Source organism: Papio anubis, chromosome 5 (genome assembly GCF_008728515.1).
Source record: "Papio anubis isolate 15944 chromosome 5, Panubis1.0, whole genome shotgun sequence".
Lineage (NCBI taxonomy): Eukaryota > Metazoa > Chordata > Mammalia > Primates > Cercopithecidae > Papio > Papio anubis.
This window is the reverse complement of record NC_044980.1, coordinates 162421625-162435822: the sequence shown is the minus strand read 5'-3', so window position 1 is coordinate 162435822 and position 14198 is coordinate 162421625. Positions and strand designations below refer to the sequence as shown.

The 14198-nt window shown below is 41.1% G+C and overlaps 1 protein-coding gene across 6 annotated transcripts in view; it reads right to left on the bottom strand.

Moving 5' to 3' along the window:
* DOCK2 (dedicator of cytokinesis 2) overlaps positions 1–14198 on the bottom strand; it is a 433369-nt gene that overhangs the window by 301658 nt on the left and 117513 nt on the right. For all 6 annotated transcript variants that reach the window (XM_021940250.2, XM_017960117.3, XM_021940247.2 and 3 more), the window contains 2 exons: positions 12610–12680; positions 10768–10874 (listed from right to left, as the gene is read on the bottom strand). In XM_021940250.2, the coding sequence (XP_021795942.1) occupies positions 10768–10874; positions 12610–12680 (178 nt within the window). The remainder of the gene's footprint in view (positions 1–10767; positions 10875–12609; positions 12681–14198) is intronic.

Here is a 14198-nt window from a genome sequence, read left to right as displayed (position 1 = left end):
TCCTCACTCCCAGTTCAGTGCTGTTATTATCAGATACAAAAAGAAACTACAGGAAGGTAGCTCTATGAGCCTAAGCAACTTCTTACCATAAGGAAAATTATTTCTTTCATAATTGAGAAAATGCAAGCCTAGAGAAGGTAAGTGCTATGCCTTGGCACATAATTCCCAGGATGCTAACATCACACTGAAGACCAATTCAGGGGCTTGACTGGAGGAGGAGAGGCTACTCCTTTTTCCTAATCCTTCAGCTCTCAGTGAGCAATAGCACAGAGAACCTGCACGTTGTGGACCAGAGATGGAATCCAGTCTACAGCAACCCTGTCCTCAGCACCAGAGATTCAATCTAGGCTATAGCAACTCAGCCCACAGCCTGTAGGAAAGAGCAATGTCCTGAAAATGCAAAATGACACTGGCAGGGAGAAAGGAGAAACTGTCCAGCAGATGAAGTTGGGAAAGAGGTGCGGTCAAATGGGAAAAAAACAAAGACGAAAGACAAAAATCAGATTGCTACTCACACTACATATAAAACATAAACTCTGTAGATAAAGGATTTAGGTATCAAAACTAAAATTATAGAATTCTTAGTAAAAATAATGGACATATTTTAGACTTTGGGATTGAGAAAGATTTCTTAAGGCATGCACAAAAATGTGACTAACAAAATGATTCATTTGATTGTATTAAAATTAAGAACTTTTGCTTATGAAAATACATCTTAAATAAAAAGACAAGGTATAAACTGGGAGAAGATATTCACAATACATAAAATTAGCAAAAAATAAGTAGAAAGAATATATTAAATATCCTATAGATCAATAAGAAAAATACAACTAATCTGATAGAAAAACAGACAAAAGTCTGGGCACGGTGGCTCACGCCTATAATCCCAGCACTTTGGGAGGCTGAGGCAGAGGGATCACAAGGTCAGGAGTTCAAGACCAACCTGACCAATATGGTGAAACCTGTCTCTACTAAAAATACAAAAATTAGCCAGGTGTGGTGGCACACACCTGTAATCCCAGCTACTCAGGAGGCTGAGGCAGGAGAATCACTTGAACCCGGGAGGCAGAGGTTGCAGTGAGCCGAGATCACGCCACTGCACTCCAGCCTGGGCGACAGAGTGAGACTCCATCTCAAAAAAGGAAAAGAAAAAGAAAAAGAAAAACAGACAAAAGACACGAACAGACATAGCAAAGAAACAAAACACGAGTGGCAAAGAAACAGAAGAAAAGATTTTCCGCATTACTGGTGATCAAGGAAATGCAACTAAAGACAGTGATGACGTAGTCTAAGCCCATTTTAGTGACAAAGATTAAGAAGTAGGGCAATATCTAGTGTTAAAGAGACTGTGGCTACACAGGACCACTTCGGCATTGCTGGTGGGAGTGTAAATTGGTACAACCACCTTTGGAAAAGAGTGTTCACTATCTCTTAAAGATTCTGATCCCTTATGGCCAAGCAAATCTACCAGTAGTTCTATCCCCAAAGGAGACTCTTGAACATTTACAACAAGAGACATGTATAAGAATGTTCTTAGCAGCAGTGCTTACAATAGAAGAAATACTGAAACAACCCAATGCCTGAAATTGAAAGCATGAATGAACAAATTATGTCTTATTCACACAATGGAATTTCCTATAGTCATCAAAACATGAACTCCAGCAATCAGTAATATGGATGATTCTTAGTTTAATATTAAGTAAAAAAAAAAAATAAATTCCTTCAAATTATTGACAGTTCAATACACTTTTCATAAAGTTAAAATAACTAAAACACTAGGAATATACATAAATGCAATACAACTGCATGAAAAGGAAAGCAGTAGAATGATTAACAAAAGATTCAAGAGGCTGGGTGCAATGGTTCATGCTTGTAATCTCAGTGCTTTGAGAGGCCAAGGCAGAAGGATCACTTAAGCCCAGGGGTTTGAGACCAGCCTGGGGAATATAGGGAGACCCTACCTCTACAACGTTTTTGTTTAAAAAATTCACCAGACGTGGTGGCATGTCCCTGTAGTCCTAGCTACTCAGAAGTTGAAGCAGGAGGATTGCTTGAGTCCAGGAGCTCAGGGTTACATGAGTTATGACTGTGCCACTGTGCTTCACCCTGGGTGACAAAGCAAGACCCTGTCTCAAAAAAAAAAAAAAAAAAAAAAAAGACTCAAGAATGTGGTTACCTTAGGTGCAGAAAGGTAGTCATGTGGTTACATGTAAGTGATTGTTAACTTCCTAGCTTTTGTTTTGTGTGGCGAGTGCGTGGATGCTACATTTGTTATTAAAAATAACAAATATAACATTTAAATAAATAAAAGCCTGCCTTGTGTGGATCAATAATAAGATGTATTTTGAATTAATGGCCAGGACTGCTCCAGCTGTGTAAAATTGAGGTGTGCTCTTTTCTTTTCTTAAAGGGACATTGGCCATTGAATAATGGTGAATTTTACTACCAAGGCCCACAGATCAGCCTCTGAGAGACCAGGCACATAAACATGTGTACAGACCAGGAATGTAAATAAAACAAAACTTATAACTTCCCTTATCCTTAAGGAGTTCACTCCATCAGTATAGACAGTCCCATAAACAGAGAATGCTAGAATGACATGTCAAGTGTCGTGATGGAGGTTTGCACTCTGCAATGGGGGAGCTGTGTCCATGCCCACACTGCTTTCCTTTCCCTCCTCAGGCTCCTGGAGCTATGCCTCCCATTTGAGAGAGGTCAAGGGCCACCTGCATCCAAAGCCCCTTGGCGGGCTGACACCATGCACAGCCCTGGCCCCCTCCCCAGATATTCAGAGTCAATCTTTGGAGTAGGGTCCAGGATTCTGCAATCTTAACAAACTCCTCAGGGGTATCTAAGCGTTGAGGTTAGATGCGTTGTTTTGCCCCCTTTGGGAATCGGGTAATATCTGCAATGTATTCAACCCTCTACTTTCACATCTTTCCCCATTCATCAGGTACCCTGGCAGCCATTTTGTTTCCACCACCTTAGGGACAGAGATGAGGACAGCCTCCTCAGAAAGGAAGGTGATAGGATGGAGGGGAAGGGTCAGCTGCCCCTTCACCTGGCATTGAGACCCAAGGCCACAAAATGTGTGTGTACCACCAACATCCCCTCTGGGGCTAAAGTCCCAAAGGGAGTCATTTTAGATAAACTGATGGAAACGCCAAAACCTGTGCTTTTCTTCCCCTTCCTATTTGAGTTCCTGGGAGGCTGGGGACTGTTTTGAGTCAGAAAGACTGGTTAAATCTAGAGCCATAAGATACCATGTATTGAAATTTTTAAGTTGCCACAGCACAAAGTAGAGACTCCAAAAGAAGATTAAATTAGATTAAAAACAAACAAAAAGAAGCAGCTTCATTTTCTTTGCACAGAGATCATGGTGCACAAGTTTACTAACTCGCCACAGCTGTGTCCACATTGCTTCCCCAGGGACTAAGTGTTGAATGGAATTGAGCCGAAATGCCTGAGCCATCAGGGAGGACTTATTGCAGGCTTGAGGGCTACTTTGGTTCTTAAAGGGATGAATAGGGGTTGCCTGTTGAGCATGTCTTGGGGTTGGGGTAGGGAATGGGAGGCAGTAGAAGATATTCCAGGCACTATATGCAATGAACTGAATTTTGCAAGGGCATGTAAGGTGCAAAGAGAGATGACAGTCCCACTATGAGAGCAGAGCACATCCTGAGAGATAGATGCTTTGTTCTCCCAACTGCCTTTTCTTTCTGAACAGTCTCAGAAGCAGACCCTCATGTCAACATCCCAAGTCTTGGACAGCCTGCTAATACCCTGGCTTGCTGCAGGAAAGCTGTGCCCTGAGAAGCCACAGGTGACACAGCAACTGCTGGCAGCAAGGGCCTCATCTCCCTTCCAGGCAAGGGTTCCTGTGCTCACCTGTTAGAGTTCATGTATAGCCTGGCATTTGGGGGAGGAGTTGGGAGCGGGGAATGGAAATAAACAAATCCTTCAGGATGAATGATGAAGCACTTGTTCTCACACGGAGAAGGAAGCATTACCAAGTGAATACACCACTATTTGCTCCTTTTTAGTCCTCATAAGAATAAAGCACAGTATAGTGAGAAAAAGGTGGGTTCTGTTATTCAAATGACTTGCACTCAGAACCAGTTCCAGCACTTACTACCTGTGAGTCACAGAGGCAGTGCTCATCAAATATTGCATGTGCATGTGCTTAGTTTGCATCCCAGATTATCTGGCATTAGCACATGTGATGTGTTCTGGCCAATGGACTGTGGGTGGAACTGGCGGATGTCACTTCCAGGCCAAGGTCATTAAGAGCCACTGTGCTCCTTCCCTCCCTTCTTATCTTTCCTGCTACAGGGAGGCCACACGCACCAGCTGGCACAACTTCAGGAGGGACAAAAGGAATATGACCTTCATCAGACTTTGCAAAGGAGAGAAATAAACCTTTCCATTATCAAACCACTGGAGATTTGGAGATTAATTTGTAACCCTAGGATCACACAGTCCAAAATATTAATACCTTAATACATTGTGTAATATTTGGTCTCATTGGAATGAAAATTACTTAACTTTCTAGGCCATTGCGTTTTTGTAAAAACTTAACATATATTTACGCTGTATATAATACCTGATACAGAGCTGGCATTTGATAAATATTAAGTCTCTCCCTTTAAGTTGCTGTTGATGTCATTACTATTGTTATGGTCAGTACTGTTACACAACAGACAAAATAGATGCATTTTAATAAGCAGCAACTGTGTCTCTGGCACTCTGTTAGTTGTTTTTCATAAGTTGTCGCATTTCTGTAGCTAAAGAAGCTACAGCTCAGAGAGGTTACTTATTCCAAGGAACACAGCTAGTATGCAATCAAGCTAGGATCCAAAATAAGGATATCCTGAATCAAAGGTCTCTTATTCTATGACACTCCTAATTCACATTTTTCAAATTTTTCAGACATGGAACCCGAGGCTCAGAGATGTTACATAAGCTCACCAAAGTAATAACCACTGGAATAAAATCAAAAAATTGATTGGGTGGGACCTAATTAAACTAAAGAGCTAAAGCAACTATCAACAGAGTAAACAGACAACCTATTTGCAAATGATGCCTCTCACAAAGGTCTAATATCCAGAATCTAACGAACTTAAACAAATTAACAAGCAAAAACAACAACCCTATTAAAAAGCGGGCAAAGGACGTGAACAGACACTTCTTAAAAGAAGACATACATGCAGCCAACAAGCATATGAAAAAATGCTCAGCATCACCAGTCATTAGAGATATGCAAATCAAAACCACAATGAGACACCATCTCACACCAGTCAAAATGGCTATTATGAAAAAGTCAAAAATTGGCCAGGCACAGTGGCTCATGACTGTAATCCCAGCACTTTGGGAGGCTGAGGCAGGCAGATCACCAGAGGTCAAGGGTTTGAGATCAGCCTGGCCAGGATGGTGAGACCCCATCTCTATTAAAATACAAAAGCCAGGCACAGTGGTGTACCTCCCAGCTAGTTGGGAGGCTGAGGCAGGAAAATCACTTGAACCCAGGAGGTAGGGGTTGCAGTGAGCTGAGATCGCACCATTGCACTCCAGCCTGGGCGACAAGAGCAAAACTCAGACTCAAAAAAATAAATAAATAAAAATAAAAAGTCAAAAATGAACAGATTCTGGTGAGGTTTTGGTGAAAAGGGGATGCATATACACTGCTGGAGGGAATGTAAATTAGTTCAGCCATCATGCAAAGCAGTTCGGAGATTTCTCAAAGTACCTAAAACAGAACTACCACTCAACTCAGGAATCCCATTACTGGATATATACACAAAGGAATATAAATCATTCTATCCTAAGGACATAAACATGTATAAACACATATGCCTGTGTATGTTCATCACAGCTTTATTCACAATAGCAAAGACGTGGAATCAACCTAAACATGCGTTGATGGTGGACCGGATAAAGAAAATGTGGTATATAGACATGATAAAATACTACGCAGCCATAAAAAAGATTAAAATCACATACTTTTGCAGAGCAATGATGAAGCCAAAGGCCATTATTCCAAGCGAATTAACACAGGAGCAGAAAATCAAATGCTGCATGTTCTCACTTATAAGTGAGAGTTAAACATTGAGTCCACGTGGATGCAAAAAGGTAACAATAGACATCGGGGCCTACTTGATGGTGGAAGGTGCGAGGAGGGTAAGGATCAAAAAACTGCCTATTGGGTCTATGCTTATTACCTCGGTGACAAAATTATCTGCACATGAAACCCCTGACATGAAATCAATTCATGTAACAAACTTGCACATGTTCCCCATGAACCTGAAATAAAAGTTGAAAAGAAAAAATAGAAGTAGTAACTGCTAGAGTCAGAGGGTTGTTTATTCGCAGCCCAATGCTACAATGATACGATGATTAGAAAAGATATGGGCAAAATTATTTCCATCCCTCTTTCCCCCAACCATTGTCTAGCCCCTTGTACACTGTGAATCGAGGACGCAGCATCTCCAGATACTGTGGGCAACAGATGAGAGGGAAGAAGGAAGCTATGCTTTAATAAAAGGGAAACTGGATGCTTTGCTCAAAGAACAGCTTCTCAATAAAGTTCCCAGTGAAAAAAAAATCCACCAGCTGAAAATAAACATTGAAAGAGTTTCCAAATCTCTGTCAGGTGTCTGTCTCTCTCTCTGTCTCTCTCTCTCTCTTTCTGTCAATCTCTCTCCGTGTTTGTTTTGGAAATTTGAAGAGAAAGCTCTAGCAATGTGGATCCTAAAGCAGTTTACACTGAACCAGATGGTGCCTCTGATTAGCATCAGACTAAAAAGACACATTTCTTGGAGATGAGGTTCTCGTAGGGACAAATCTGTTTCAAAGGCACAGAGGGTTTGCTTTTCTCCTAGACTCCCCTTGGAGCTTTCTCCGGGCATATCTGTGCATCCTTTCTCCTGTCATCACCACCAGGTAGGTCTCAGCTTGTGTTGGAGAAGACAGCAAATTAGTGTTTGTAAGTTTCTCAGTTCTCCTCTCACTGAAACCTGAAGTTATCCACATGGACCAAACCATTCCATGTGGGAACCTGGCTGGTGGTGACTCCTTACTCCTGCAATTCTCAGGCTAACTAGCCACATGTGCCACTGATGCACCAGCAACCCAAGGAGACGCATTCTGTGACTATTGCCATTTTACAGATGAGGAAATTAAGACTTGCAAGGATTAAGTAATTTACTCAATATCATAGGTCAAATCAAAGTTGAGGCTAATTGCCTTCATAAAGAAAACAAGGAAAAAACCGTGTGTGTGTGTGTGTGTGTGTGTGTCTGTGTGTGTGTCTGTGTGTGTGTGTTTGTGTGTGTTTTAAAAGAGCCCTGAGGGGTAAATCATCAGAGAGGAGGGCTGTCAAGTGTCCAAAACTATGTAACTATGCTGGAGCCTGTAGTAACACAAACAATGAAGTGAGAAATTGCAAACATTTCACCTTGACCTCTACTTCTTTTAGGCATACATAACACGGCCCCTTTACAAAAACACTCTAGGGAAATAAAAATTGAAAACAAAAAAAAAAACAAAAAAACCCACATTCAAAGCCAGAATGCAAAGCATGTACCAACCAAGGCCCTTTTATTCATTAGGTCCTGTGTTTCTCAGACCCTGGGGAAAACCACGCAGCTTAGGGTTATGTGCAACTATCAAACATTAATGAACTCCCTTATTGCAAGGAATTTAAAGGTCAGCACAGAAATTGGGATCAGCAGGAAAAATAACCACAACACCAATAATAACAATTACTGCTTAGTATGAGACATTATGCAGAGCCCAGCGCTGTGCCAAGTACTTTAAATGCATCATCCATCTCATTAGCCCACACGATCACCCTCTAAGACAGACGTTATTGTTCTTATTCCCATTTTACAGATGAGCTTACTGAGGATCAGAGAAGTTTAGAAAATTACCCATAGTCACATAGTCACGTAAAAAGCTGAACCAGGAATTAAACTCAGGTCTAGTGTGGCCCAAGAACCACCGTCCTTAACCAATAAACCCTTCTCCACCATCTCCATAGGATCCTCCTGACGACAGGCCAATAGGGTAGTCTGCCAAAATCTCAGAAAGTGCTTAAAAGCCTTCTGGCCCCTCTGCTTAATGTCAATACAAATGTTCAAGGCTGTGAGTACAAGCAAATGTCACTGAAAATACTCCAGGCAATTTGCACATCTGGCAGTTAAATGAGTGCAGGCTCAAAGCAAATCACGTCCCGGAGGCACAGGACACTTCACAGGGAGAATAACAGGAGGAATTTCATTACTGCTCAAACTTGGCCAGAGGAATCACACTCACCTTATTTAAGAGTATAAAGAGAGACGCTCACCCAAGGGCAATGGACACCGATAAGCATAATGAACTCAGGTTTTATTCATTGGGAACGTGAGGATTTAAGACAGGGGATGAGGTGAAGTTTCCCTTTGGGACTATTTTGGTAAGAGGGCTCACTTAGCAAATAGATGGTGAGAGAGGAGTTATCTCTCAGCTGTGAGTAGGGGCATACAACTTTCACATGTGAGCCGAGTGTGGCCACACTAATTACACTTTGCCTCCTCTTTGAAATGGGTCCCCAAAGGACACTTTGTCTACCTCTAGTCTCTGTGTGTATTTAAAGGTAAGAAGTTTGCTTTCTTTTATAACTGTGTACAACGCCAGGGCGGGCCTTCTGTCAGTTAATATTAATCAGAGGGTTTTTACCGAATCTGAAACCCAGACACACAGCAGGACTGAGAAGTAGCAGCTGTCCAGCCTGCCCTGCCATGATGCTAACCCTCAGAGGCCTCCTCCCAACCCTGGAGATGTGGCTGCAGTAAAGGAATTACTCTGACTTCCGTGAGGCTGGAATTGACACCACATGCCCAGCCCAGGCCCGTGCTATCACTCCATCTGGCCTCGATGCCAAGCTGGGCCCCTGACAATGACAGCAGCTCTGAACAATGAAGGAGAGCCAGGCAGTCCACTCCCTGCTGCCTGTGCCACACCATACGCGTAGCTAGAGTTGTCCTTGTCATGTCCCCAGGATGGGACTCAATTTGTCTCTGCAGTGGCAGCACCTGAAATCCTGCGAAGGGCTTCCGGGGTAGGAAGGGGCAGACATATTTCAATGCTTTTGGGCTAAGGGCAATTTATTTAGAGGTGGAAATCAGAACTTTAAAACCATGGAATTCTCACTTTAAAAAGGCACAGTCACACAAGAAATGCAACAAGACTTACCAGAATTAGTCTCCATAGTCTCACAAAAACCACCTTGCTCAAATAAACTACATATTTATTGGATTAATCTGTTGTCACACATCTGTCTAAAGGGTCAGGAAACCACACACATAAATGTTAAAATCACAAAAACATTTTCATCCCCACATCCTCCTCCTACCCTTAACTCCGGGGATAGGATGCAGACAGCAATTTTGGATGCACCATGTTAACCGGCATTGGAAAAAAACATCTTTACAGTGAAGTGGTTCCTGAATATTTCTGTGATTACCAGGCAATTTGCATAAATATTCAGGCTTCACTCCCTGAATAAATTCCAGTCGGGTGATGGCTGATCCTCTGAATTCTAAGACCTTTTGTTTCTTGCACAGTTTGCTTCTCATTTTATTATTGACACTAATGTGGATAGAGAAATTGAAAATTGGAAAGGTTGGGTCTTAGGATACAGAAAAAAGTACTGATTCTGAAAAGTCATTTCTTCACCCTTACAGATAGGAGTGAAGGAATGCAGAGTTTCTGAACAGGTCATTCTTTTACATGGAACAAAAGGCATGATCCATTTTGAAAATCTAGGCATGCAGAGCATTCCTAGAGATGAGGTAGAGGATGAATATGAGCTTCCAAATCCTGCCTGATCAAATCTGGAGGAGCTATCGACATCTAATTGACTGACCTTGAAGATAGGGAACTCTAAGTCTTCTGCCAGTGGGGCCCAGTGGTGACCAGTTTAGGGTAAGCAGAAGCTCTGATCATAACTTCTGTGCAAATCCACTGTCGTTCCATGATCTCCCAAAAATATACACCATTAAGTGAAGAAAGGCAAAGTGCAGAACAGTTACATACCATGCTACCATTTGCATGATAATAATAAAGAATATATAGCATATACGTAATTGATTCCACATCCACAGAGTGTGCCTAGAAGCAAACACAAGAAACTGGATATGCCTTTTGCCACTGGAGAAGGGACTAGGAGTAGCCACGCACAGGGTCTGGAGAGACCCTTTCCACATGGCACTCTTTCATACCTTTGCATTTTCATCCATGTAAATGCATTACCTATTCCAAAATAATTTACATTTTTCTAAAAACTTCAAAAAATGTTAATTCCTACTCAATCAGACTCTTCGAGCTAGGTCTCAGGAATTAGCATTTTAATAAGCTCTCCAGTTTATTCTTACACACTCAAAATTTTAAGAACTTCCCTGCGAAAGGCTCTTTCTACTAAAAGGAACTTTATCCATTTCCCCTTAAGTTAAAGACAGCAATAATAAACCATACAGGGGGGGAAAAAACCTCATTAAACTTTCTCAAGAGAAATAAACAATGCAACCTCAGCTTTCCTAAAATCAATTTAGATTCTGATCTAAGTTGTCAGCTACTTTCTACTTTTTGCATTTATGCAGACCAAGGGAGTTGTGAGAAAAGAGATGTTTCAGTCACTGGACAGGTTGCCCTCTCCTGCCAAACTTCCCCAAAATGATGTGGGGTTTTTTGGCCCCTTACCCCACCCCAGCAAGGGTGCTGTGTACTCACCTTGCTTTTTAAAGAGGTTACTCTGGACTATCTCATTCATAGACTGTACTTTCTGCTTCTGGAGTTTCACAGGAGGGATGCAGGTGTAGAACTCATACAGGAGTTGGCTGAGGGCAGGAAAAATAGGAGCTGGTAGGGCAAGGTAGACCAATGTCTCCCACCTCATAGCACTTACAGTCCATCCCTGGACCTGTAGCTCTGGGAAACCCCCAAGTCCGGGCAGAGCATGAGGTGCAAGGTAAGCCTTCAGTAAAAATGTACAAGTTGTTCTTGGTATAGAATATTAGTAGCATTAAAAGAGATGTAAAAATCTGAAAATAATACCAATAGCCCTGAGCAGTTACTGTATACCAAGCACACACTTTGCATTTTGCATTCATTATGTCATGTAAACTTCATAACTCTACAAGCTATACACAATACTTATCCCAATTTTATAAGTTGGAAAGCTCAGGTTTAGAAAGGCTAACTTTCCTAAGGTTATGCAGCTAGGAAGCTAAAGAAACAAGAGTTCAAAACAAGGTTCTGACTTCATTACCATACCATTTTACTTACAAATGTTTTATGCTTGGTAATGTTTGATGATAAGTCTTAAAATCAAAAAGGTCTCCAATTTTTTTAAAACACTATGAAAAATTGTGGATTAGAACCAGTTTGGGACATCAAAAGGGAGACAGCTCTTCCCAAATACGGTGAGAATCAAAATACCCTAAAACAAAATTATAGTCCTTGTTGACTTCCCAAAATAAACTTATTGTATTCATTCATTCTTTCAAGGACTTATTAAACATCTACTTAATATGAGACAGGCAAAGCACAGAGAAATGGGAATACAATGGGAACAGACTGGGTCCCAGTTGGCATGGAACTTAATAGAGGTCATCAAATGACACAGAAGCAAACAAATCAATACACAGCGATGTATGTAGTGGAGGAAATAAATAAGGAGCTGTGTCAGAGAATAATGGCACAGGGGCAGGGGGAGAAATTTAATTTATTTACAATATCCAGTGGTGGCTTTTCCAAAAAGATAACATTTAGCCTGAGGGTCTGAAGGATGAGAAGGAGCTAGCAAAAATCTTCCATATGAACAGAAAAAGGACATCCATGAAAAAACTGGTGGCATCTGAATGAAGTCCAGAGTGCAGTTAAGAGAACTGTATCCATGTTAATTTCTCAGTTTTTATAAATGTGTCATAGTTATTTAAATGTTGACATTAGGGGAAGCTGGGTGAAGGGCATATGATAACTCTCTGTATGTAATCTTTGCAACTCTTTTCTATATCTGTAAGTATTTAAATATAAAGTCTTTGAAATCTGTTATCTGTAAACTACAATACATTTTTTAAAAAGAAGAAGGTATATCTGATTGAAATGCCCCTATTCCAACAGCATAATCACATTAAAATAATGTGTTCATCTATGAGCTGAATGTAGTTAAGAAGGAGAAGGGAAAAGGGAGCCATCTCCATTATCTCTTTAGCTATGCTTAGGTTGTTCTCCATTTGCAACTGTGGGGTCTACAGGGCAAAGAGTGGAACCCAAAATAACATTCAGGCCCAGGTGAAATGAAAACATTTATTCCAAACATCAATTTTTTAACCTATATGATTAATTTTCATATCATCAGAGGGATGCTTAGTACACAGTTGGTTCTCACCAAAGTCTGGCACAAAAAAACCAAAAGGTAAAAATACCACACTGAAAGCCCTGAAAACATCCCCTGCCACAGGTCTTCCCCCAAGCTGAGTGCCCATCTGGAGCTCCCCATAAGAGCCCTCCCCCCACTCTGAATCCCTGCCTTGCCAACAGAGCCCAAGAAAGTACAACATAAGCTCTCACCTGAGTAACTTCGCATCGAAGACCGTTTCTACATCATGGAGGACAGATGGGATGTATTTCAAAGCCGCCACCTACGTGGAATTTAAATACATATGAGTGATCCTCACATCAACAAGTCTGTGCTGGCAAAGAGGGTACTTTGCAGCATGACACAGATCCAAGGAGAATGACCCTGCATCCCGGACATTACAATATTGATGCAAGCCTCTGTATGTACACCAAAACGTAAGCACGGACTTCTTTGGATACAAAAGTGAAGTCACAACTTCTGTCTTCAAGGAAGCAATAACATAGACTAGAATGACCACAGACCTTGTAGTTTTATAGATCTGCAAATTCTGTTTCCACACCTTATTAGCCATGCGGCTTTGGACAAGACACTTAACCTCTCAGACATTAACATATCTGTGAAACAGACAAAGTTATATGTATTCTGCAGGATTGTGAAGATTAAATAGAATATATGTGAGGCATCCAACAGAGCACCAGGCCTATTTTAGTGCTCAATAAATGGTGACTTATATTATTAATGGAAGATGGTGTACTCGAATTGCTTTGCTGGTGGCAAGTTATTCATATTTCCTCTCCCTGGCCACTTTGTGAATAATAGTGGGCATGTCTTGGTCCACTAGCTGGGTTGGGAAAGCTGAGCATTGTGGTGGATTGGTTCCTCTCTTCAAATAACTGATGCATCCAGACGTAGGAGCCATACTCACCTGCTGCATACCTACACCACTTGCTAAGCAGCAGGGCAGACTACAGTTTCAGCAGAAAGAACTGTAAGTCACATGAACGGAAAATAATGTTTAAGAATCTAATGGAAGTATGCATTTTTTATTTATTTTCTATATATTCTAGGTGTTCTGTTATTAACATGTATCACCCTTTAACAATCAGACTGAAGTAAAAATCGTGAAAATTACTTTCCTACAGAAAATCTTCCTCCTAGCCATATACAACTGAGATTCTTACTTAACATAAATAATGATTACGATTATTCTCTAAGAATTTACAACAGGGCAGACTCTGTGCCAAAGACTGCTAATAGATTATCTTATTAGTTACAACCCTGCAAAGGAAATATTATTTTCATAAATAAGGAATCTCTGGTGCACACAATTAAATAACTAGCCTGGGGTTGAAAAGTTAGCAAGTGGAGAGCCAGGATTTAAATTCAGGCAGGCTGCACTTAGAGCCATTTCTTGTAACCCTTAAGCTACATGGCCACCTTACTCAAATAGCAACTCTCTCTCTCTCTATGCCTCCATCCTTTTTTTTTCCTGCTGTTTATAATTTTTAAAATTTAAAAAGTCAATACTATATGTTCAATGTAAAAACATTCATACCAGATAAGGCATTAGGGTGAAAATGGTTTCCAAAGTCCTATATCACATCCTCCTCTCAGCCCCAATCTCTCCTCCCCAGAGAGGGGAGTTCCACTGTTAGTTAACATGGTGGTGAATTTCCTTCTAGACTGCTTTCTATGCATGAACGTATATGCGCATGTGTGTGTATGTGTGTGTATGTAAATATACAGCTCTGCAACTTGCTTTCTGTAGTTAACTACACACCAGTGGCATCCTGCCTTC